We start from the raw sequence: 24,014 nt of genomic DNA, 5'->3' as shown, positions 1-24,014 counted from the left end.
ATTAGTTATTAAACCTAAACAGCTAATGTAAGTCGAAACTGCCTAAGAGCTTATCCTGTACTCCACAGTAATTCCTCCACTATGCGACTGTAAGTCGCGTGGTTATGACACAATCGTTAGCCTATTTTCTTTTTAAAACGTCTGCTACTTGGCCATAACATGAGGCACAAGGTAACGGAGACTATTTTACATTTCTTTGTTTCTTTAGAAATAAACAGTTGACAAATAGAGTCTTTAAATGCTTCAGATTTAAAGTTATTTGCTGTCAAAGCGACGTCAAAATGAATGTCAGTCAATGGAATGCTAACGAGGGGTGATGGCTTGTTAGCATCAAAATGGCGCCATAAGAGTTACTCGTTCTGAACTGAAGAGAGGCTTGGAAAATATAGGAACTAGGGTGCAGAAAAAATGGCTGCAGGTGCTCTGGACTGGTGAGTCAAAATCTGAAATATGTGGCTGTAGCATAAGGCAGTTTGTTTGCCAAAGAGTTAGAGAACGGTACAATAATGAGTGTTTATTCTTAGTTTACATAATTTTATCATACCTGGCTAAAACTTTTGCACAGTAGGCTACTGTATAATGTATATGTATATAGTTGTCAAATGTTTGTCAGAATCAGAATGAGTTTTATTTGCCAGGTATGAGGACACATACGAGGAATTTTGACCGAATCGTATTGGTCACAATGCGCCTACTCATACTAAGCAAACACATTATATACATACAAAAACAATATAGACAGGTTGAGGCAATAGTGCAATGAAAAGTGCAAAAAATGCATGAGTAAATTATAGCTATGATAGTTATTATTTTAATTATGGAGCATAGTGCAGAGGGTGCTGGAATAAATAGTATTACGTTATATAAGTATTATATTACAATGTGAACTGCTCTGAAATAGAGAATGAGAATGATGAATAAATATGAGTGGAACCAGCAAACAGACTGGTTAGAGACAGTGTTGCTGGGTTATTGCACAGGAATTGAACCTGGCACTGTGAGTCAGAAGTCAGCTGTTCATCAAAGTGATGGCTTGTGGAAAGAAACTGTTCCTGAGTCAGTTGGTTTTGGCGTACACTGCTCTGTAGTGCCTACCAGAGGGGAGAAGCTGGAACAGGTTGTGTCCGGGATAAGATGGGATCCTTTTTGGTGGCAGATCCAAACCAGACAGTGATAGATGTGCAGAGGACAGACTGGATGATGACTGTGTAGAAGTGGATCAGCAGCTCCTTAGGCAGGTTGAACTTCCTGAGTTGGCGCAGGAAGTACAGCCTCTTTTGGGCCTTTTTGATGATGGTGTCAGTGTTGGGCTCCCACTTTAGGTCCTGGGATATAGTGGATCCCAGAAACCTGAAGAATTCCACAGCAGACGCGGGGCTGTTGAGTAAGGTGATGGGGGGAAGACTGGAGGGGGGGGGGGGGCTCTTCCCAAAGTCCAAGATCATCCCCACAGTTTTGAACGTGTTAAGCTCAAGGTTGTTCTGACCACACCAGAGAGCCAGCTGGTCTGTTGGCCGGCTCATCACCGTACCGGAGGAGGCTGATGACGGTGGTGTCGTCAGCAAACTTCAGGAATTTAACAGATGGGTCTCCTGAGGCGCAGTCATTGGTGTAGAAGGGAGAAGAGCAGTGGGGAGAGCACACACCCCAGGGGGTCGCTAATAATCCATGTGCTGCATGTGATGTTCCTCAGCCTCACCTGCTGACTCCTGCAGTCAAGAAGTTTGTGATCCACTGACAGGTGGAGGCTGGCACAGTGAGCTGGGTGAATTTGGTGCTGAGGATGTCCGGGATGATAAACTTGGTTTATGTTGTTTTAATCCCTGTCTGTTCCTGTTCCTTTGAGAGCAACAACAAAAACAGCCAAAATCCCTGTATGTGTTAATACTTACTTACCAGTAAAGCTGATTCTGATATGGATCCAACTAAAATACACACTTGGTTAGCTTCGAGGACCATAGAATACTGTAAACTTTAAATTAAATTCAGAAAACTGAAAATAATAATAATAATAAAAAAAGGATATAATATAAATGAGATGCTTTGATTTTGTGAAGGTGACGTTTGGAGAGAACGTAATTGGATTTGTTTTTTAACTACTCAATATACATTCTTGATAATATAACCAAGTGTTTGTTTTTTTCTCAAAGGGACGTTGCTTATTTAATAATTGGGATTTTATTTTGGCGAACACTACCGGAAATAGTATTTTTCGCTACCTTGACATCGTTTCTGATTTGCTTGTGGTTCATGTTTTGTTAGCTAATCTGGCTAGCAGATGTCGACTGGTCGAATTTATTTTCAGATGAATATATGTGGTAAGGCTTTTGCTTTTTTCCGTGCGGAATCTACTGCTGATGCTATGTAGCAAGTTAAAGCTAACAAATTTGGAAGCCAAAAAGTTGTGTTTTAATGCATACGTAATGAATTAACTGCAGCGCTACCTAGCTAACGTTTGCTAACTGGAGCTTTCGATGAAGCCAGCAGGAACCGCCTTGACGTTCATTTTTATCCTCCTTCATAGTGCGCTAACTGCTAGAAACGTATTCTTTTGAATTGTAAGTGTTGTTCTTATCGGCATTGAAATGCACAATGACATGAGATAACGTTACGGGATATTTGTGTTCTCCGTGCCGATTTAGCTAGATTTCGTTTCGTTAGCTTATGTTTGCGCTAAGGCCCGTGCTACTGCTGGGCCGATCATGTTAACCAAGCTGCCCACCGGTTAGGGTAGTGGGTTTATACAATGTAACGTTAACGTTATTTGACATGCAAATCACAGTTTACATATATCAACCACCTACAGTCCCTTTTGAAATCTTTTGACATGTCTGCTGTTATAAGTTTAACATCCTCACAATGATGTCACTAACGTAGAGGTGTATTGTTAACGTTATTGTGATAACGTCATCTATTTACTTGACGTGGATTATCAAAAAAAAATACATTTTTTTTTTTACCATGTCTCATCTGAAACTTGCAGTGTATAACTGAGAACGTACTAACCATTAATCCAGCATCAGATCTACCGTTTTTTACTAACGTTACTCCAATGCTGATAGTATACACTTTACTTTGTCAGCTCTACAGTTTTTTTGACTGTCATTAGTGTTTTTTAATAGGATGGACTAGTGATTTGTGTCTCTCCTATGTGCAATTTCAGCATAAAACGGTTCAAACGCCACTCCTAGTAAGAGGGGAGGATGGCGCATCGACGTACCCCACCTCCGCTGTCCCAGAGGACTGAGTACCTGGAACCAGATAATGATTCCGACAGGGACTCTGGTGTTGGGGAGGATGATGACAGCCATGGAGGCGCAGCAACAGAAGAGGAGAAAGATAACACGCATGATGGCACGGAAGAAAACGGCGAGGAGGGAGAAGATTTTACAGTTTTCGTTGCCTTTCAAGGGAATATGGAGGACGAGGACTTCATTCAAAAACTTGACACTATCCTCAGTGGGATACCAAACATGCTGGATATGGGTTAGTTTAATGTTGTTTGACTCTATTTTACGTTGGGGGGAGGGACGGTACAGGCATTTGTTTGTTTTTAACCTTAACTGCCTATATACTGACAATTCTGAGGTATTCACTTTCACAATGAAGATATTTTTGTTATAAACAATTCCAATATGACCTGATTTCTGTGTGCTATTGTGTTTTCCAGCAAGAGTTTTGTGTGTCCATCCTTTCCTTGTCCTTCTCGAACCAATAGTCTCTTGGATTCGTTTCCATCTTGTGTCTACTGCAATTGTAACTTTGTTAAATTAAATGTCCCTCATTTAGGCTCAGAGAGGCTACAGCCACAACATGTGGAGCCGTGGAACAGTGTGCGTGTTACGTTCAACATTCCTCGGGATGCTGCTGAGCGACTCCGACTGTTGGCCCAGAACAACCAGCAGCAGCTCAGAGACCTGGGGATTCTCTCCGTGCAGATAGAAGGTAACTGCACAGCCTTCAAGCAACGTGTTGCTTTAAAACAGTATGCAAGAAACAATGATTTATCTGTCGGCAGCACTTAAGAATAAAGCATACAAGCTATACCCTAATTAAGGTTAGTTATACAAGTTCCCTCTATTGTTGTTCAGGGGAAGGGTCCATCAATGTGGCTGTGGGACCAAATAGAGTACAAGAAGTCAGAGTGAATGGACCAATTGGAGCACCTGGCCAGATGAGAATGGATGTTGGCTTTCCAGGACAGCCTGGTCCAGGTATTATTTTACTGAATTGATTACACATTGTCTCTATACACAATATACCAACTAGACTGAAACTGTGCTTGCATATTGGACAATAGTTTTAGTAGTAGGAGTAATACATTGATTGTTTTTCTCCTTTTGTATTTTGGTTGAGGATTTAAAGTGATTTAAATATGCACATATTTTTCAAAATAGGGGTTAGGATGGCTAATCCAACAATGGTTCCCACTGGGCCTGGTATGGCAGGTCAGGCTATGGTACCAGGCAGCAGTGGACAGATGCATCCTCGTGTTCCGAGACCATCTTCACAGACAGGTTCAGGTCTTTATTTCTTGTACGTCAAATGATAAATGATGTAATTTTGAATATCTTACAGCTTGGACAGTACAATAATGGAAAATCTGCATCCTCCTCTCCTACAGATGTTATGGATCCAATGATGCCAGGCATGTCAGTTCAGCAGCAACAGCAACTTCACCACCAACAGGCTGGTCCCCATGTCTCAGGCCCAATGCCGCCTCAGGCTGCCCATCACATGCAGGCCCTGCAAGGTGGGAGACCACTCAACCCTGCTGCACTGCAGCAGCTTCAACAACAACAACATCACCAACAGCAACAGGCCCAGCAACAGGCCCAGCAGCAGGCTCAGCTCTCCCAGCTTGGACCTAGACCTCCATTCAACCCATCGGGCCAGATGGCTGTGCCTCCTGGCTGGAACCAGTTGCCCTCTGGGGTCCTCCAGTCACCAGCTGCTCAAGGAGGCCCTGCTTGGAGAAAGCCCCCACCCCAAGCCCAAATGGTTCAACGTCCACCCTCCCTTGCTACAGTTCAGACTCCCAGCCACCCTCCACCCCCTTACCCATTTGGCAGCCAGCAGGCTGGGCAGGTATTCAATGCCATGGGACAGGGACAATTACAACAACAACAGCAGCAGACAGGAGTTGGTCAGTTTGCCGCTCCCCAGCCTAAAGGTCCACAGGCTGGCCCTGGTGGTGTTGCAGGACCACCCAGAGCCCCTCCACCACTTCCAACAACTTCTGGACCGCAGGGCAACCTCACTGCCAAGTCCCCTGGTTCCTCCTCGTCTCCTTTTCAGCAGGGTTCACCTGGGACTCCTCCCATGATGGCTCAGAGACCTACAACTCCACAGGGTTTTCCCCAGGGCGTTGGATCACCAGGAAGGGTAGCCCTTGGCCAACAGGGTAACATGCAACAAGGATTCATGGGAATGCCCCAGCATGGACAGCCTGGTGCTCAAGTTCACCCAGGTAGGTTACAGTTGGTAACAGTTTCTTGGTAGGCTGAAATGCAAATAAAAAAAATAAAAAAAAAATCTTTCATGTTTTTTGCCCATGTATATGCCTTACTATGGAATTTCAAAGTACTCTGATGTCTTTAATAACAAAATCGATGAATACTGATTACAGGCATGCAAAAGCGTCCCATGGGCTTTCCAAACCCAAACTTTGTCCAAGGTCAGGTGAGTGCCAGCACTGCAGGAACTCCTGGTGGAGGAGCCAGTCAGCAGCTACAGAGCAGCCAAGCGATGACTCACACAGGTAAAAGATTTGCTGTTTATGCATGCACAAACATTTTTGGCAAAAATCCCTATTACATGTGACAATTGCATGTACTGAGGCAAGATATTTTACATTTAAGAAATAAACTATTCGTCGTCATGATATGCTCTTTGACTAATACAATCAAATGCTGGAAAAACCACAAACACATGGCTACTGAAACACTACCGCATTTCCTATATGCTGTTAACTTCTATAAAACTAGTAACTACTGAAATACATAAAAATTTAGGTTTTTCCCACAGAAAACAGCAATTATAGAACCAAGTTTTAGACCTAAAGTTTGAGATCAGAAAATATAAACCGTTATCACCAGCACAGAAGATTGTTGACGCAAGTGTGCTAAAATGGCAGGTCTAATTTAAAAATAATAAACTGCAATGGGTCATCAGTTTATCAGCCATATGAACTACCAACATAAGGAATCACAGCTTAATCTAGTATTATTGTAGATTAGTAATGTTTTCAGTTCACTGTAGACTTGTTGAAATTGAGTAGTTTAAAACAAACTTTAAAGTGATCATATTACATTTAGAATTTCTAGTGCAATGCCCGTTAAAAACATGCAAGTTCAGAACAGGTTGATTGCTTTGCCTGTGGTTTTGCTGCAAGTAGCTTTCTTGAAACCCACTCATCCAAATTCACACTCAACACTGGGATTCATAGGTCACCATTTTGGCACTGCCTGCCGTCAGCTAATCCAAAAATGAGCAAAGAGGTGGAGCGTGTATGGAGCTGAGGCGGGCAGAATGAAGCCTACAGTGTATGCTTGCCTCCTGTGACAGCAGCCTACCTGTCAGTCAAAGAAAGCAACACTCCCTTAATTATGCATAAATATACACTGCTGTTTCTGGCACTTTAGCAGTGGCTTCATTTTTCAGCACCGGAGGTTGCCATTTGGTCCAGCTTGCAGAGCCCTGAAATGCCCCCGTTCTGCACATAGCGCCCCCTATGGTTTATTCAGAGTGTATTAATAATAAACGTGTCCATACTGCACCACATTTTGACACGCAGCCTCATTGGACACACACACAAATTCCTTCCTTGGTAGTAAGATTTTGTTAAATTAGCTTAATTTAGAATGTCACCATAATATTTTACCACATGGTGTTTCTTGTGGTGATAATGCAACAGTCAAACTTGAACCTTGTCAGAGTAACATTCATAAAACAAACACATCAAGTTTGCAGAATTGTTACATGAAACATTAGAATACTTGGAAGAATTGGTGCTAGTGGTATATTTTGTTACTGTTTTAGAAAAAATTTAAAGAAGGCACTGCACTTGGTTAGTGCAGTGTCTTTAGTGCAGTGTTTTTATCACTTTTTTTTAATCACTAAAACTATATTTAAAAGTATTTTGCTAATAATAATACTCAACTCTTAAAGTCCTAGCTGTGCAGTCTGTTGGTTGTAGACATTTAGATTTGATGAACTGCTAAGATGTGTCAACAGCCTCATTTGACATGCCATGTCTTAACATGCACTTAGCAGAAGGCATAATTGCTTATAACCTGTTGCAAAGCACCTGTTTAAGTGATTAAAAAAAAAATGTCCTCTCTATTTTAAATCAGGAGCTCCGCCTTCAGTCACCACACCAAACTCAATGCAAGGTCCACCCCATGCCCAACCCAATGTTATGGGTGTACAAAGTAGCATGGCAGGAATGCCCCCTGGTACAACCACTGGGCCTATTATGGGCCAGCAACAGCCAGGCCTCCAGACCCAGATGATGGGCCTCCAGCATCAGGTCCAGCCCGTGTCTTCCTCCCCCAGCCAGAAGGTTCAAGGCCAGGGTGGAGGTCAGACTGTCCTTTCAAGGCCCCTCAGTCAAGGGCAGAGAGGAGGGATGACCCCACCCAAGCAAATGATGCCTCAGCAAGGCCAGGGGGTGATGCATGGGCAGGGTCAGATGGTTGGAGGCCAAGGGCACCAGGCCATGCTCCTACAGCAGCAGCAGCAGCAGCAGCAGCAGCAGCAACAACAACAACAACAGCAGCAACAAAACTCCATGATGGAACAAATGGTTGCCAACCAGATGCAAGGCAACAAGCAGGCATTTGGAGGCAAGATTCCAGCTGGGGTCATGCCTGGTCAGATGATTCGAGGCCCTGCTCCAAACGTTCCAGGTAACATGGCTCAGTTCCAGGGCCAGGTTGTACCACAGCAGATGACTCCACAACAGCAGCAGCAAATGGCTCAACTCCAACAACAGCAATTACAACAGCAGCAACAACAGCACCAGTTACAACAGCTACAGCAACAGCAGCAGCAACAACAACACCAGCAGATGAACCAGCAACAATCCCAGGTTCCTATTGCTGGCAATCCTAATCAAGCTATGGGCATGCATGGGCAACAGATGAGGCTCCCTGCAGGTCATCCTCTTATCCAACAACAGTTGCAACAGCAGCAGTTACAGCAGCAGCAGAAACAACAGCAACAGGCCATGTTGCAACAGCAACAACAGGCAACTCAACAACATCCACATCCTTTGGGAGATCCTAATAGTGGGGCGGGGGACTTGGGGGTCCAACAGATGGTCCCTGATATGCAGGCACAGCAGCAGCAGCAAGGCATGATGGGGGGCCCTCAGCACATGCAGATGGGAAATGGCCACTTTGCAGGACATGGCATGAACTTTAACCCACAGTTTCCAGGTCAGATGCCAATGGGGGGACCCTGTGTACAGCCAGGAGGCTTTCCTGTCAACAAGGATGTAACACTGACTAGCCCACTGCTGGTCAACCTGCTGCAGAGTGATATCTCAGCCAGCCAGTTTGGGCCCGGAGGAAAACAGGGAGCAGGGGGGGGCAATCAGGCCAAACCCAAAAAGAAGAAACCAGCACGAAAGAAGAAGCCCAAAGAGGGAGAAGGACAACAGCAAGTAGAGGGGCTTGGGTAATAATTTGTATTTTTTACAGGTTTGTTTTTGCCATGGTAGACAGTTAAAGTATGTTGTATCACTGTTACATAAATTCATTGATTCAGTGTCACTTAATTTTTCTCTTAGTGGTCTTGATGTGGCTGCTGGCATGGAGGATTCTGAACTACCAAATCTGGGTGGTGAACAGAGTTTGGGATTAGATAACTCTGGCCAGAAACTCCCTGATTTTGCCAACAGGCCTGCAGGTAAATGACAGACATTTTGGCAATTCTTTAGTATCTGCTTTTTTTATTTGTAGTAGTAACTTTACGTGTATACTTATGCCTCTCTACACTTAACCTAGGCTTTCCTGGCCAACCTGCAGACCAGAGAGTATTGCAGCAGGTACCCATGCAGTTTATGCAACAACAGCAACAACAACAGCAACAGCAGCAGCAACAACAACAACAACAACAGCAGCAGCAACAACAACAACAACAACAACAGCAGCAGCAGCAGCAGCAGCAACAACAACAACAACAAATGCAGCACATGCAACAGCAGCAGATACAGCAACAACAAATGCAGCAGCAGCAGCAACAAATACAACAACAAATGCAACAACAGCAAATGCAGCAACAGCAGCAACAATTACAACAACAGCAGATGCAGCAACAGCAGATGCAACAGATGCAGCAGATGCAGGGTCTCCAGAATGCTCAAGGGCAACAGGGGATGACAGGGCAGCAGACTTCTGGTCAAGGCCAGCCCCAGATGCACCCTCATCAGCTACAGCAGCAGCAAACTCAACAACCACACTTGCAACAGCAGGTATTATTATTATGATGTTACTTTTTGACAGCATTTTTTTATGAACCCAAAGGCTTATCTACATTTTGCATTTTAGCAACAACAGCAGATGATGATGATGCTGAAGATGCAGCAGGAGCAGGCAAAGAATCGCATGTCCATCCCCCCAGGAGGGCAGCTCACTCCTAGGAGCATGGGCAATCCACCTGAGGTGCAGAGGCTCCCTGTCTCACAACAAGGCAACATGCCTGTAATGATCAGCCTTCAAGGACATGGGGGGGTACCGCTGTCACCTGACAAAGCCAGAGGGTTGCCCCTGATGGTGAACCCACAGGTGAGGGCCATGTGCTCCAGCATTTGTAAATATAATCTTGACATTCACATCTCAGGATTTGAATTTGACTTGTGATTGCACTATTTATTTTCTTAGGTGTAAACTGTACACTGTATCTGTGGTCCTTTCTAGCTTGCAGGCGCTGCGCGAAGAATGTCCCATCCTGATGCAGGTCCTCAAGGCACTGGAACTGAAGAGGCTATTGCAGGGTCCCACCCGAAGCAGGACAGGCCTGGTGGCCCTGAAATTGGGTTGCAGTCTGGAAATGGAACCCAACAGATGATGGCCAATCAGGGCTCCAACGCTCACATGATGAAGCAAGGCCCCGGTCCATCACCAATGCCCCAACATACTGGAGCCAGTCCCCAGCAACAATTACCAAGTCAGCCTCAGCAAGGAGGCCCCATGCCTGGCCTTCATTTCCCCAATGTCCCCACAACTTCACAGAGCTCCAGGCCAAAAACCCCCAACAGAGCCAGCCCCAGACCCTACCACCATCCTCTCACCCCAACTAATCGCCCACCCAGTACTGAGCCCTCCGAAATCAACCTTTCACCTGAGAGGCTAAATGCCTCTATTGCAGGGCTGTTTCCTCCCAAAATCAACATTCCTCTGCCTCCCAGGCAGCCTAACTTAAACCGGGGATTTGATCAGCAAGGTCTTAACCCAACAACTCTGAAAGCAATTGGACAGGCGCCTCCTAGCTTAAGTTTACCAGGGAACAACAACAATGGCACTGTGGGTGGAAATAACACTAACAACAGTCAACAGCCTTTCACTACTGGCACTGGAGTAGGAGGCACAGGCACTAAACAGGACAGGCAGACTGGAGGGCAGGGTAAGAGGGCAAGTCCTAGTAATAGCCGGAGGTCAAGTCCAGCCTCTAGCCGTAAGTCAGCCACCCCAAGTCCAGGGAGACAAAAGGGGACAAAGATGGCCATCACCTGCCCTCCCCCCCAGCAGCAGCAGCAGCAGCAGCAGCAGCAGCAGCAGCAGCAGCAGTTGGTCAACCCTCAAGGGCAAACCATGATGCTAAGCCCTACCTCAGTACCCCCAAGTCCAGTATCTATGCCTTCACAAGTGAGTGGGGCTATGGAGACACCGCAGACTCAGAGCCCCTTTCATGGGATGCAAGGTAACCCTGCTGAGGGAGCCAGGGAAAGTCAGGGAATGACAGCAGAGCAGCGACAGATGCCCCAGCCACAGTCTTTAAGGGAGTTATCAGCTCCCAGAATGGCAAGTTCTCGTTTCCCCATGCCTCAGCAGCCTAAACCTGACTTAGAACTGCAGGCTGGTTCAGTTGAGAGGCACCCAGCATCTGTGCAGGACTCTGAGGTCTCACCTACTCTCAGGTCAGCTCCAACCTCCCTCAACCAGTTACTGGATAACTCTGGTATCCCTAACATGCCTCTTCGGCCCATACAGAGTAATACTGTTAGGGATGTTATGGGGAAGGACAGCCCAAAGTCTGCTTTGGATCTAGAGAGACCACTCCACAGTAATTCCCAGGATACAGATATGTCAGCTGCTGTCACTTCCACTGCCACTATAAATGAATCGGAAGCTAAACCCAAACCTGCTGTAAAAATCCCTACCAGCAGTCCTAATTTGCAGCCTGTGTCAATTTCCAATTCACAGTCTAGCCCTAACAGGATCTCTAATACCACCCCCAGCCTTAGCCAAAACCCCATCTCCAGCCTTGGTGTCAATCCCAGTCCAAATTTAAACCCAACACCTACCCTCTGCCCCACTCCTAGTACCAACACTAATGCCACCACAAGTGTAATCCCCAACCCAGTCACTTCCGGTCAGAGCAGTCCTTCCTTGACTGTTAGTACCAGTTCAAACTCCAGCTCAGCCAGCGCAGCTCTAAAACCAAGCCCTAGTCCCAAACCTGTGACAAGTGTTAACTCAGTCATACAAATCCCTGCCTCTTCTAGCACAATTTCCCCCAGCCAGATAACTGTGTTTGTCACCTCTAACCCCATCACCTCCGCCCCCACTCCCCAGGCACCCACATCTATGGTCTCCACCATGGTGGCTGTCCCTAACAAGAACATTAGACCTCAGGACATCCAGCAGCAGGCCCCTGCCCCCCGACCTCAGTTTATCACCACCACCCCTGTATTTATCAACCCAATTTTCCAGGTCCCAGGTGCATCTGTGGCTCCCAATACCACCATGGTATCACAGTCAGTCACCATGGTGGGGCCTATTCAAGTGTCCACTACAAACCTCCAACTTTCTTCTGCCCCAAGCGCCACCCAGTCCTCATTGGCTAACATGACCAGCACTCAGCCCACCAGAAGTGCTGTTGGACAGGTCCAGATTGCAACTAGTGTGTCCTCATCAGTCCCAGTTGGTACTTCCCCAGTTCTTAAGCAAATGAACTCAGGGGCCCCTTTTAAAACCGAAAATGTAGGTGAGGGAGGTTTTGCTCAGAAACCTATTCCTCCAGTCCGGCAGCCATCTCCCCTTCCAAGCCCTTCAACAACCTCTCCCTTTCAGCCACCCCTGGCTTCTCCTCCTCTCTGCTCTAGTCCTGTGGCAGCTAACACTATTCGAAAGAGCCCCATGTCGCCATCTCCCACTGCCCAGCTGAAAAGTAAACCTGGACAGACTGCTTCAGCTCTTTCTGGTACAGCTGATTCCCAGCAGAGTCTTGTAGAAAGGTCTGCGCCAGGGCCCACCGGGGCGGTGACACCACAGAGTTTTCATCCTCCTGCTAGTCCTGCCATTCAGATTGAGACACTAGCTCCTCAAACTACTACTACGGCTGCTGCTCCAAACACTCCACCTGCTGTCTCCTCTCCAATCCCAGTTCCTGGCCAAGTGGCTGTTGCTACTCAGATTGTCACCCAGGCTCCAGTGCCTGCACCAGCTTCTATCTCAAGCCAGGCTGTAACTTCTCAAGCTCCTATTGTCACTGTAGTTGGTGCTACCACAGGTGTCTCTTCTGCTACCCTCTCTACGGTTGCTTCTGTACAAAGTCCTGTACCGTCCATTGTTGCTGGATCTGGACCTACTCTGAAGGTTGCCCCTACCACATCCTCTCCAGCTGCTAACCCCAGCAGAGTTTCAAGAGCTCAGCCTGACCCTCCAACTATTGAGCCCCCCATGCCGCCAGCTGCTGTATCTGCTGAAACCACTCAGACCATGGCAGGTAAATGCCCAGCTATTAAGTAAACAGGATAATGACCACATTCTGGCCATGATCCTTGGTAAGGTTAAGCAAGTGTCATGCAATCTTAAGTATTAAGCTTTCCTGGGTTTGTACATTTACAAAAAGTATTTAGTATTCCCAACCTGTTGTTGTTGTTTGTTTTTTTTAAAAGGAAAAGGATTGCTTTGTGCAAAACCTTTGCTAATTGGGGGTGACAGTGGAGGAGAGAAAGTTGACTGCTCAACACCATATACATTTACAAAGCCATTTTATGTGACTTTAGTTGATACCTATTCCTAACTATTAATCTGTTTTACATATTCAACAATGTCAGTTCTATTTTATACGTTTTCCCAGCACCTATTCAACAAGATGTCCCACAGGCCCAAGAACCTGTTGCCAGTGAGAAGATGGGTAAGTGCAGTTAAAAAAAAAAAAAGCTTATTGCGTATGTTTATTAAATAGAAGGAAAAAAAAAATTCCATATTATCTTAAATGAGCCACTTGGGACTAGGTGGCATAAAATTAACTCTTGTTTTTGTCCTGTTCAGGTGAAGAGGTCTTGACAGGTTCTGAGCAGGGGTAAGATTCCTTGTAACATTTGTATTATTCTGTGTTGTTGATTAGCTGTGTAATGCTTCATGTGCTGGGGTCTATGGAGGGAGTTACTATTGATCGCTGAAAAGCTGGCCTAGTCTTAAGTCTTGTGCTCTTGAAGGGGAAATTTTTAGACATTTCTAACTGTACTGAAACTTAGGGAGTTCATTTGGTTGTCCAAGGAGGTACATGGTGAAAACAATGAGCCACGTGGCCTCAGCACTTGGTATGTATGATTGGCATGCAACAATATAAATATTCTAATGCATGTCAGAAGTTTAAACGAAGAACCGCCTATCACAAATCAAATTGCACCACTCAACTGACCTTTATAGCCACTTCTCTTTTCCTGGGGTTTGTCATATATGTGGTGGGGCAGTGAAGCCATGTTTGTTCAGCACAGTTTACAGTTTGCCGCTGTTTTTCCACTTCTATCACAGATGGGCAAAGAAAAGAAAGACGCCCATCAACTTAGTCCCAAGGTATGTATTTTAACATGTTTGTGCTGCAAAGACACAAGCAGTCATGTCGACGTAGTGGATGCTGTCGGGATGAAGACGGACAGCATCTGTGGTAGACGAGGAAAAACAGCAGAGTCCTGAGTGGTATTATATCTTTCTCTGAGTAGAGCAGAGTTAACTTACACCCTTGCATCTTTAGTAACCCGTCCTCGTGTTGTCCTTCCTTCCTTGTGGTTGTTTTTCTGTCTGGTCCTCCCAGGGCTGCTGTGGAGAAGCCCAAGGGACCGAGCAGACGGAGCTCCCGGGCAGAGAAGGAGGTGGAGGAAGAGCCAGTAGCAGACAGTGGCATTAGGAAGAGATCAGCCAGGCCTGGCACCAGTGCTGCTGTAAAAGGTAACTTAAACACACAAACAACTTTTAAAGACAGAATATCTATCAATATGCCTAAGCTATACAAGGCATTACAACCTTTTCCCTAATACACTTGTATACGCTTTTTAACAGAAACTGGAGCAAGCCCCACCCAGGCCAAACGAAGGAAGTCTAAATAGGCACAACTGCAGTTGTGGCAACCTGTGAACTGTACTGTAAATGTTTTTGTTTCCCGCTGTGAATCAATTGATATCAGTTTCTATGTCCCAGATTATGAATTTTCAATGGAGGAAGAAACTATGTACAGATTGTTTTAAAAAGAATGATGCTATTGTTTTGTCAATGCTATTATGTGAGATTGTAGTTAGAATGTGTGCAATACTGTATGTGTTTGTGGGAATGTGCTTTTTATATTAAATGCTGGATTAATCATGTGAAGACTGATAATGGAGTTTGCCATGATTGTATAATTATGTTGTAAAACTGAATTAAATTTTCTACTGCTTTTTGTTCTGTGAAACTGTCTAAAATGATTCATGTATTGTCATTAGGTTGCTGGTCATTTTAAGGGCAGTCTCTGCTTGGTAATTCCTACCAGAACTGCATTAAAGTACTATTGAAAAGCACTAGTAGGAGGCGGAGTGTGATGTAATTAGTCAGGACTCCATTTAGGTGAAGAGAAGTTAAAGCCCTGACAGAACATGACGCTCGAGGATATGTATCCTGTATGGGTGTAATATAATAATGAGTATAATTTGAAAGGATTATCTATCAACATTGACGTAACTAACTTGACATTTTGATACTGGTTCAGGTAGAGACCACGCATAGTATTTTCTCGGCGTTCAGGTTGGTGTGAGCATGCGCAGTCAGTAAATGTTGGGACTCCATTCCAGTTCCAGTCTGTCAGTTAGGGTTCCCTGAGCCTCGCATCCTGAACAGCTGTCTACGGTGATAACTTCACCTGCTTTATAAACAAAAACAACTTGGCCATGAGCGGAGACTATGGACATGGAAACTCTCAGGTACCTCTTGGTCAATAATTCGGGGGTTTTGGTCAGTTTGTGTAAATATACCTTGGTAATAACAGTATGACGATTAAAAGTATTAGTCGTCATGATATGAAGTAATGGTTAAGAAACGTCAGTTAACGTAAGAAGTTACGCTGTTCTCTGTGTTATTTTAGTGCAAACTTTGAAATTATGTGAATTATTTGCATTTTATTGTAGCAAATTTCATGCATTTCCAGGGTGGTATGTCAATTGAAACTTGAATAACCGAGCAACCGGCATTTTCTAAATTGAAATATTAAAATCATTTTTTTTCACCATTTACAGGTTAATTCTGGATCTAAAGGGGGCGGTAGGTCCTCTGATGAGGATTTTGATTCATATTGACTCTTATTTCTTGTCGGAATCGTGCCCAGTCTACTGTTAGTTTTTAAAGGACAGAAATGGCGTCCCAGAGACTAAGTCCCTTCTCCTCCACTCTCTTGCGGCTATTGTTCAAAAAGAGGGTCCAAAATGCACACTTGCGACTCTCGGTTTTTTAATCTGCTGGGGTATTCCGAAAGGGCCTGGCATCGTGTTTATTTTGCATGCTTTGATTTGATTATATGTACGTGCAATTACAACGAATTATGAAGCCGAAAGTGGCAGAATTGGGGCTGAGGACTTAGTCTCTGCGCCATTTTCTTTTTTCTGTACAACAGCCAGGGCGCCGATCATGGGGCCAACTGTCTGCCGTGATATGGAGGCTAGAGCTGGGAGCTTATCGCCTCTCCCCGCCCGTATCTCACCACCAGCTGCCCTCTGCCTCCATCTCTGTGCTAGAGACATGTATCTGCATTGCCAACAGTAAATGCTCACACATTAATTTAAAAGCCAGCAGTAAATGTTAACAGATAAGTTTAGAACTTCAAAACACAGAAAAGAAAGTTGTACTTCATTATTAAAAGCATAGCCTTGAGCAGTATTTTTTGCACAAATGAAAGCCTCCACACAAAAGTACCCTTGCAAAGTTGATAGCACTTTTTTTTTCTTGGAGGCATAATTTGCTGCTTGGTGTTATGAAAAGCAAAGCAGTCTATTTGATTTTTTTTTTTTTTGTAATTTGGGATGTGTGTTACTGTTTAGTACATATAATACCATGGATAATACCCGTTATTAAACTGCCATAACAACAGGGCGCCACGAGGTGATGATCAAGCCAAACCAGGTTTACCTCGGGATGGATTTTACTCAGCAGGATACATTTTAATATGTAGACTCATAAAAGAAATTGTTACAACCTAATAATTTGACTAGGTGCACTGAGAGCGAATGAGAGTATGAAAATTACTTTTCATCTCAAGTGCAATCCCATATTTTCTATTTAAAGAGCTAAGCCTACATCAAAAGTTGGATAAAAGCCAGCTGAAAAAAGCTATTATGTTTAATATGCGACAAATGTTGTGAGACTGTTCCCAGAATATTACAGTGACAAGTACCAAGAATTTGTGAAGGAAATACCTGTAACATCACCATACAGGTGTGTGGAGGCAGATGAAGATGAAGGTTGAACCTCAGGGGATTGTGGGACAGCTACAACAAATTTGTGTTGGGAGTAATGCAGGGCGCTGAGGGCAAATTGGAGTTAGACTTTAAAGAGTAAGGTGGTGGGATATGGAAGACATATGGAGGATGTTTTTTGCTAGTCTGCTAGTGTTAATACACTTCCGAGCTCAAATAAATACATGGGGCATCTCGAACGATTATCATATATACACATTGGGCAAATATGTTTTTATTATGATTTTTGTGAGTGTTGCTAAACAAGTTGAGCTCTCCTTTGTATCCTAGACACCCACAAACATAAAGACAAGCACAAAGACAAGGAATACAGACACAAAGACCACAAGAAAGACAAAGAGAGAGAGAAATTCAAGCACAGCAACAGGTAGGATATCTTCCTATCATTTATTCGTTTACGAAACTCGAGTTGATGTTTTTGCACATGAACTGACCATTGCGGGTGTCTATAGCTCCTGAAATGAAAATCTTTTAGTGTTACCATTACTCATATTGTCCTATAAATTATGTTATGAAGTGGTATTTTTTTGTTGTTGGGCAATTTAGGCCTTTAGTCATTAAGGACAGCTGAAGACATGAAAGGGTTGAGAGAGGGGGAAGGACATGCAGCAAAGGGCCGCAGGGTGGAGTCGAACCTGCGGCCGCTGCGTTGAGGTGTAAACCTCTGGTGTACAGAGTCACGTCTGAATCTGTAGTGAGGGGGATAATGACAAAGTCCATGCATTTTGGATACAGATTCTGGCAGAATGAAACAAAAAATACAAAATTTTCCAACAAGAACAAGAAACAAGAAATGCCAAGGGTACAGGTGATTTAATTGAAACTAATAGAATGCTGTCATGTTAAATCAGCAAAAATACATCACAGGGACTCCATGAAATCCACTTCTATGAATGACATCTGCAGACCATTTGTAATTTGAACCCTTGTTGGACAGTGGGTTTGTTTTCATTTTTGTCTGGTTCAGTCACAACTTTGGGCGTTCTTGTTGTCCATCACACTGTAATTGTTCTTATTTGCTGTTGGTGTGTGCTTTGTCGATGACATTTTTTTTGTGTGTACGCGCATCTGGACCACGTCTGACCTCTTGCACTTGATCTCTGACGCCTGCGGCTTCTGTGTTCCAGCGAACATAAGGACCACTCTGAGAAGAAACACAGAGACAAAGAGAAGCTGAAGCACAGCGGCAGCTCAGACAAGCACAGGGAAAAACACAAAGAGAAAGACAAGGACAAAGAGAAGAGGAGAGAAGAGAAGGTGTGTTTAGTCTAAGTATTATGACGTGTTTCCTCATCATGACCCTTAGTATTTTGTGACATGAACTTTAGCGGTTAAAGTACATTTTATTCATCAAAAGACAGAGAGAGATATGCTAATATTTTCCCCTGTTTCTCACAGATCAGGTCATCCCATGTAGACAAGCCTAAAAAAGAGAAAGAAAATGGATATGTAAGGTAAACAGCATTGCTCTGTTGTGTCTGATTGTAAAGCAGTTCTGGACAAACTTTAAGCTTAACCCTTGCTTGGTTATGATCAATAGGAGATTGTTAAACTAATATGAAGTTAAATGTCTTTAATATGTACCTTAGAGATACAAGCCTTTCTGCCATTAAGAGCGAGCCGGAAGAAGACAATGGCTTCTACCCTTCTCCCCAACACAACAAGGCCTCCAAACGGGAATACGATGATGAAGAGTGGGTCTCATACAAATTAAACCAGATCTTTACTTTATGCTTCATGGTCTGTCACTGTCTATTCTGTAGTCTGAGATACCATTATTAATACGTTATTATCAATACATTTGTTTACAGATTTGCATACAAGCCCAACAAAATCAAGACAGAGCATGACAAAAAGGCCAAGAAGAGGAAACATGAGTATGAAGATGATGAGGAAGATGAGGTTCATTACATTTTCATTTGATCATTATTTTGGTGAGTATATGTTCATGTCTGCTGATTGTGTTCTTTACAATGAATCTGTTCTCTTCATTTGTTGTAGGACATAAAGGCCAAAAAGAAGACAAAAGACAAGAAGGGAACAGAAGGAAAGAAAGCCAAGAAAGAAGAAGAGGAGAAGTGGAAATGGTAAGATAACGTCAGGGACAAATTGTTCTTTTCCTCAGGAAATTACACAACAGACAAGGATATAAACAGCTACTGAGAAGTATATGCCATATTTGTCCTTTTCTCATTGGTTTTATTTTTGTTGTTTGTGGTGATTAGGTGGGAGGAGGAAAGATCTACAGATGGATCCAAATGGCGCTTCCTTGAGCATAAGGGTCCAGTGTTTGCCCCTCCGTATGAACCTATGCCTGACAAAGTCAAATTTTATTATGATGGTGAGACTGTCTGTGGAAAAAAATACTTTTAATAATTATTACATATTTTTGGGAAAGACTATGATCTGATGTTTCTGAATTTGTAGGTAAGCCTATGAAACTCAGTGCTCCTGCTGAGGAGGTAGCTACATTTTTTGCCAAGATGTTGGATCATGAGTACACCACCAAGGACATCTTCAGGAAGAACTTTTTTAAGGACTGGAGGAAGGTGGGGAGACATATTCAAGTATCTCGAGCCAGAATCTACAGAGGGTGTATACCGTGTAAGTATTTAAATCCACGTATGATTCAGATGTCTTCTCTTTTATTTCAGGAAATGACATCCGAGGAGAAGTCAAAGATCACCGATATGAACAAGTGCAACTTCAGTGAAATGAATGAATACTTCAAGGCCCAATCAGAAGCTAGGAAACAGATGTCAAAAGAGGAGAAACAGGTAGGCTTGAATTCATGCAGATTATCACAACCCTAAAAAAAGCATCATGACAGCTCTCTTTGTATTTTCATGCTTTTGTACACTTTGTAGAAAATCAAAGAGGAGAATGAGAGACTCCTCCAGGAGTACGGTTTCTGCCTAATGGACAACCACAAGGAAAGGATCGGAAACTTCCGCATCGAGCCACCAGGCCTGTTCCGAGGACGAGGCGATCATCCGAAGATGGGCATGCTGAAACGACGCATCAGACCTGAAGACATCATTATTAACTGTAGCAAGTGAGTAATCTCACCACCAGTGTCATCACCACCCTCACTGTCATGGATATTTCCATTTAAGTTTAGTTTTGGATGCATATGAAGAACACAAAACTCAGATGTTAATAGTGTGTCTAGTTCTGAGTTTTTACCACAAGGTGGCCCTGTCAAACCACAGACATATACCTCACATTCTTTGTCCTGCTCTTAACTCCTCTATCCCTGTTGAACCTTCTTTTTACGTTTTCTTTCCCTTCATCTTCCCTTCCATCCTCTAACTGCTATGTTGTGATTGCTCGATTTATTTATAGAGACAATAGGAATAATTTTCTTTTTATGTCTGTCACTCCGTGGAAAGGCTAATTTGTACCATTGATTTGATTTATTCAGCACATGTTAAAAACAAAAACTAAATAAACAGTGTAACATCTACAACAAAATAAGTTTAAAAAAAGACATGCAAAGGAAACCCAGAAACCCCTCAAGGGACTTGACATGTTGGGTTCCCTAAAATAATTCAACGAAAGGTAGCATAACAGAAAATAAAGTCATTCAGACGCAAGACAATGTATTTTCTACATGTGGTATGTACAGTATGGCAGGGACATCTCTGGCACGCATTTGCACACATGCCGGCAATGTGTTGAAGGTAGTCTTCCCGTCAGAGTATGCTGCATGTGTGCAAACAATAACCCGACCCAAGGAGGATGTGTCGACCCCCACATGGTCATAACGGGGTTTGTTTTACAGTGACACTTCTCTGTACACTTTTACAATATAATGTTAGTCCTAGACTGGCCCATTAGATTAGATTAGATTAGATTATACTTTATTTATCCCACGACGGGGAAATTCTGTCGTTACAAGTAGCAGCATAGCAGCAACAGCAAAAAACAGAAAAACAAAACAATAACACACAAACAAGTAAGCACGAAAGAAATACAAGGCAAGAAATACAAGGCAAGAAATACAGGCAAGAAATAGACAATGAAAATATGGTAGACTGAGTAAGTAAAATGCCGTCAAACAAAAGGAATTTTAAAGTGCGGTTGCCATGATAAGAGAAACAATATTGCGGTGTAAGTGACGTTAAAAATTAAGTTAAGTTGAATGTGTAATTAGAGCAAAGAAGCAAGAGTCGGTAGCATAATTTAAATTATATTAACCTGAGACCATAAATATTGAAAAGTAAGTACTTGTAATAAAATAATATAAATACCAATATTAAAGATAAACAGAAAGTGTGTGATGTAGATGGGAGAAAAACAGGAACAGAAACTACAACAAGATAACAATAAATTCCAAATACTTTATGGAAGTAGATTAATTTCCGGTAATAAGTGGTGTTTAGTGTACCTTAATCAACACACAGTTGGAAACACCGTGTCGGTGGACATAGCACCCAGAGAAACCAGCGGGAAACGCTGTGCTAAACAAACATTGGGGACAAGCTGAGGTCTAAGATTTTCATTGCCAAAGGCTACTTCCGGATTGTTGTGACCATGACCAATAACGAACCTTAAACCTAGCTGTCAACACATTTCACACCTATGATAAACCTGCCTCTTTTATGTAGGGACTCGAAGCACCCTAAACCTCCCCCGGGAACAAAATGGAAGGAAGTTCGCCATGACAACAAGGTAACCTGGCTGGCATCTTGGACAGAGAACATTCAGGGCTCCATCAAGTACATCATGTTGAATCCTAGCTCCAGGATCAAGGTACCTGTGCTCCCACACCTTTTAGCTTCAACCCTTAAAGCTTGTCTTAATCCTAAATGTAAATATTTCACCAGTTATTCCTTGATGAAAAAAAATGATCCATCTGTTTTCTTATTGAATAAGCAATTTCTGTGTATGGCAGGGGGAGAAGGACTGGCAGAAGTATGAGACTGCCCGGCGGTTGAAGAAGTGTGTAGATCGCATTCGTACCCAATATAGAGACGACTGGAAGTCAAAAGAGATGAGGATCAGGCAGAGGGCTGTGGCTCTGTATTTCATAGACAAGGTAAGGAGAAAGACAGTAACACTGCAATGATAAAATACAAAAACAAAATGTCTTGCAAACATCATATCTTTGACTTGAACTAGTGATACAAATGAAAAGAGCACTGGATGGAGAATGAAATTTACCATAACAGTAAGGTTCCCCTCAATGTTACATTGCATGAAACATTGAAATTTACTTATTTTACTACAGACCCCATTTTATCATTTCCATTAACCACAAGGGCTCCCTTCATGAATACAGGTATATTCAGATTTCTTTTTTTTTTTTAATTGCAGCATGTAAACATGTTTTAGGAGAAATACAAAATACAAGAATGGACCTGAAAATGAGAATATTTCCCCTTTAAGACTTGGTAATGATAACGATGTATGGTCATGTTTCCCACTTGTAGCTTGCACTGAGGGCGGGCAACGAAAAGGAGGAAGGTGAGACAGCGGACACAGTTGGCTGCTGTTCGCTGCGAGTGGAGCACATCAAACTCTACCCCAAGATGGACGACCAGGAGTATGTGGTGGAGTTTGACTTCTTGGGAAAAGACTCCATCCGTTACTACAACAAGATCCCCGTGGAGAAGAGGGTAAGAGTATGGGAATGGCCAATGAGTGCAGGAATGTGGGAATGGAGGAAGAGAAGAGAAGACAAAACTTTTTATGTGGTTTTATGAGGTAGTGGCTGGTGTTTATTTGACAGATATGTAAATTTAGTGTTAATGAGGTAAGAAGTTGGTACACTCAGGAGGATGTTTGCACAGACAAGTAATCAGGCACTAAAAGCTTTCAGTCAGCACTGCCTCAGACAGTGGTCTGTTTCCTGCTTTACACGGAGCAGACACATAAGCGCGCACACACACACACATGCACACAGATATACACTACACATTTTCTCTTGTCAGTCACAAATTCTTCAACACGCCTGGGCACCTTCTATTTGGCCACACTTCCTCTCTGCATCCCCACTTCCACATAAAAATACATACAAAAGACAATTTACCTGTAATAAACTACAGAAATAATATAGCACCCCCATCTGGCAAAAAAGGGTTGTGCATCCCTGAACACTCTTAGTCTTAAGTCATAAATGTAATTGATTTCATGCTAAAACACTCTTTGCTGATTTCCTACCAGGTCTTTAAAAACCTCCAGCTGTTCCTAGAGAACAAGCAGCCTGAAGATGACCTCTTTGACCGACTGAATGTAAGAAACACACACGAAAATATGCCTCCGGGGCTTCAGTCTGTATGATAACATTTTTTTGTTGTAACCCTTGTTTCACTCTATTTCATCTGCTTCTCCCATCTGTACCCTCTTTTCTTTCTCGGTGTCCGCTGCAGACTTCTATTCTGAATAAGCACTTACAGGAGCTGATGGACGGCCTGACAGCCAAAGTCTTTCGTACCTACAATGCCTCCATCACCCTGCAACAACAGCTCAAAGAACTTGCCTGCCGTGAGTGGCAGCAGCTTCAGCCAGTCACACTGTTTAAGGGTCTTTTTCTTAAATGTCTATGGAAATCTGAAAGATTGATCATTAAATGTGCAACGAATTGCACAAAAATGTCTGGAAAAGTTTAATAGGAAAAAGCTTTGTGGACCAGTACACATTACTTTAAACTCAACAAATGATTCCACATGATGTAATCTAGGTAATAATCCTATTGTTTATCAGCATACATCAAAGTAAAGACCAAAAGAATAATTAAATCCATCCATTAATTCATTAATTTAATATCTGTAAAGAGTTCTAAAGTGTAAAATTGTTAGAGAACTGTTTTATTTTTTAGCAAAAATGAGTCTCTTCAAGTACAGAAGTATTTGTGAATAGGTTCTCTTCGGAGGTAATTTTACAGATAATATAGCAAAATCTCCATTTAAATAAAACTGCCCGCTCTAGATCTTCCCCCACAGGGGAGTTGTACAACAAAAGGCTTTGTAGTAGAACGTTCAACATGGAATATAAATGCAGGTATGATAAAACAAACCTGACAGGAACAAATAATAAATCAGAATGTCTATGTAAA

The 24,014-nt window shown here is 43.1% G+C and overlaps 2 protein-coding genes across 10 annotated transcripts in view; both read left to right on the top strand.

The window, feature by feature from the left end:
- The first annotated feature begins 2,185 nt into the window (after positions 1–2,185).
- ncoa6 (nuclear receptor coactivator 6) lies at positions 2,186–14,904 on the top strand. 7 transcript variants are annotated; one of them, XM_032520310.1, is made up of 18 exons: positions 2,186–2,318; positions 3,164–3,486; positions 3,790–3,945; positions 4,092–4,214; positions 4,398–4,517; positions 4,625–5,470; positions 5,630–5,761; positions 7,356–8,682; positions 8,795–8,913; positions 9,012–9,478; positions 9,555–9,791; positions 9,924–10,748; positions 10,782–12,948; positions 13,306–13,368; positions 13,506–13,536; positions 13,992–14,033; positions 14,272–14,405; positions 14,517–14,904. In XM_032520310.1, the coding sequence occupies exons 2-18, from the start codon at positions 3,204–3,206 to the stop codon at positions 14,561–14,563; spliced, it is 7,119 nt and encodes a 2,372-aa protein (XP_032376201.1). In that variant the 5' UTR covers positions 2,186–2,318; positions 3,164–3,203; the 3' UTR covers positions 14,564–14,904. The 7 variants fall into 7 exon arrangements, with proteins under 7 accessions (XP_032376201.1, XP_032376200.1, XP_032376198.1 ...); XM_032520309.1 differs by having other exon boundaries at positions 4,398–4,523; positions 9,558–9,791; XM_032520307.1 differs by having other exon boundaries at positions 4,398–4,523.
- Positions 14,905–15,141: 237 nt separating this feature from the next.
- top1b (DNA topoisomerase Ib) overlaps positions 15,142–24,014 on the top strand; it is a 13,048-nt gene continuing 4,175 nt past the window's right edge. Inside the window, exons 1-18 of one of the 3 annotated variants that reach the window (XM_032520315.1) lie at positions 15,142–15,409; positions 15,722–15,746; positions 16,096–16,240; positions 17,225–17,321; positions 18,082–18,211; positions 18,353–18,408; positions 18,544–18,648; positions 18,766–18,856; positions 18,956–19,041; positions 19,180–19,295; positions 19,382–19,503; positions 19,609–19,731; positions 19,822–20,009; positions 21,565–21,709; positions 21,852–21,995; positions 22,390–22,575; positions 23,123–23,191; positions 23,329–23,443. In XM_032520315.1, coding sequence (XP_032376206.1) covers positions 15,390–15,409; positions 15,722–15,746; positions 16,096–16,240; positions 17,225–17,321; positions 18,082–18,211; positions 18,353–18,408; positions 18,544–18,648; positions 18,766–18,856; positions 18,956–19,041; positions 19,180–19,295; positions 19,382–19,503; positions 19,609–19,731; positions 19,822–20,009; positions 21,565–21,709; positions 21,852–21,995; positions 22,390–22,575; positions 23,123–23,191; positions 23,329–23,443 — 1,963 coding nt within the window. In that variant the 5' untranslated portion in view covers positions 15,142–15,389. Of the gene's footprint in view, positions 15,410–15,721; positions 15,747–16,095; positions 16,241–16,661; positions 16,667–17,224; positions 17,322–18,081; positions 18,212–18,352; positions 18,409–18,543; positions 18,649–18,765; positions 18,857–18,955; positions 19,042–19,179; positions 19,296–19,381; positions 19,504–19,608; positions 19,732–19,821; positions 20,010–21,564; positions 21,710–21,851; positions 21,996–22,389; positions 22,576–23,122; positions 23,192–23,328; positions 23,444–24,014 lie in introns of those variants that run through there. The other 2 variants (XM_032520316.1, XM_032520317.1) reach the window with 2 other exon arrangements.

This window comes from Etheostoma spectabile, chromosome 7 (genome assembly GCF_008692095.1).
Source record: "Etheostoma spectabile isolate EspeVRDwgs_2016 chromosome 7, UIUC_Espe_1.0, whole genome shotgun sequence".
Taxonomy (NCBI): Eukaryota; Metazoa; Chordata; class Actinopteri; order Perciformes; family Percidae; genus Etheostoma; species Etheostoma spectabile.
The sequence above is the reverse complement of the archived record's forward strand: the minus strand, read 5'-3'. Positions and strand labels throughout refer to the sequence as shown.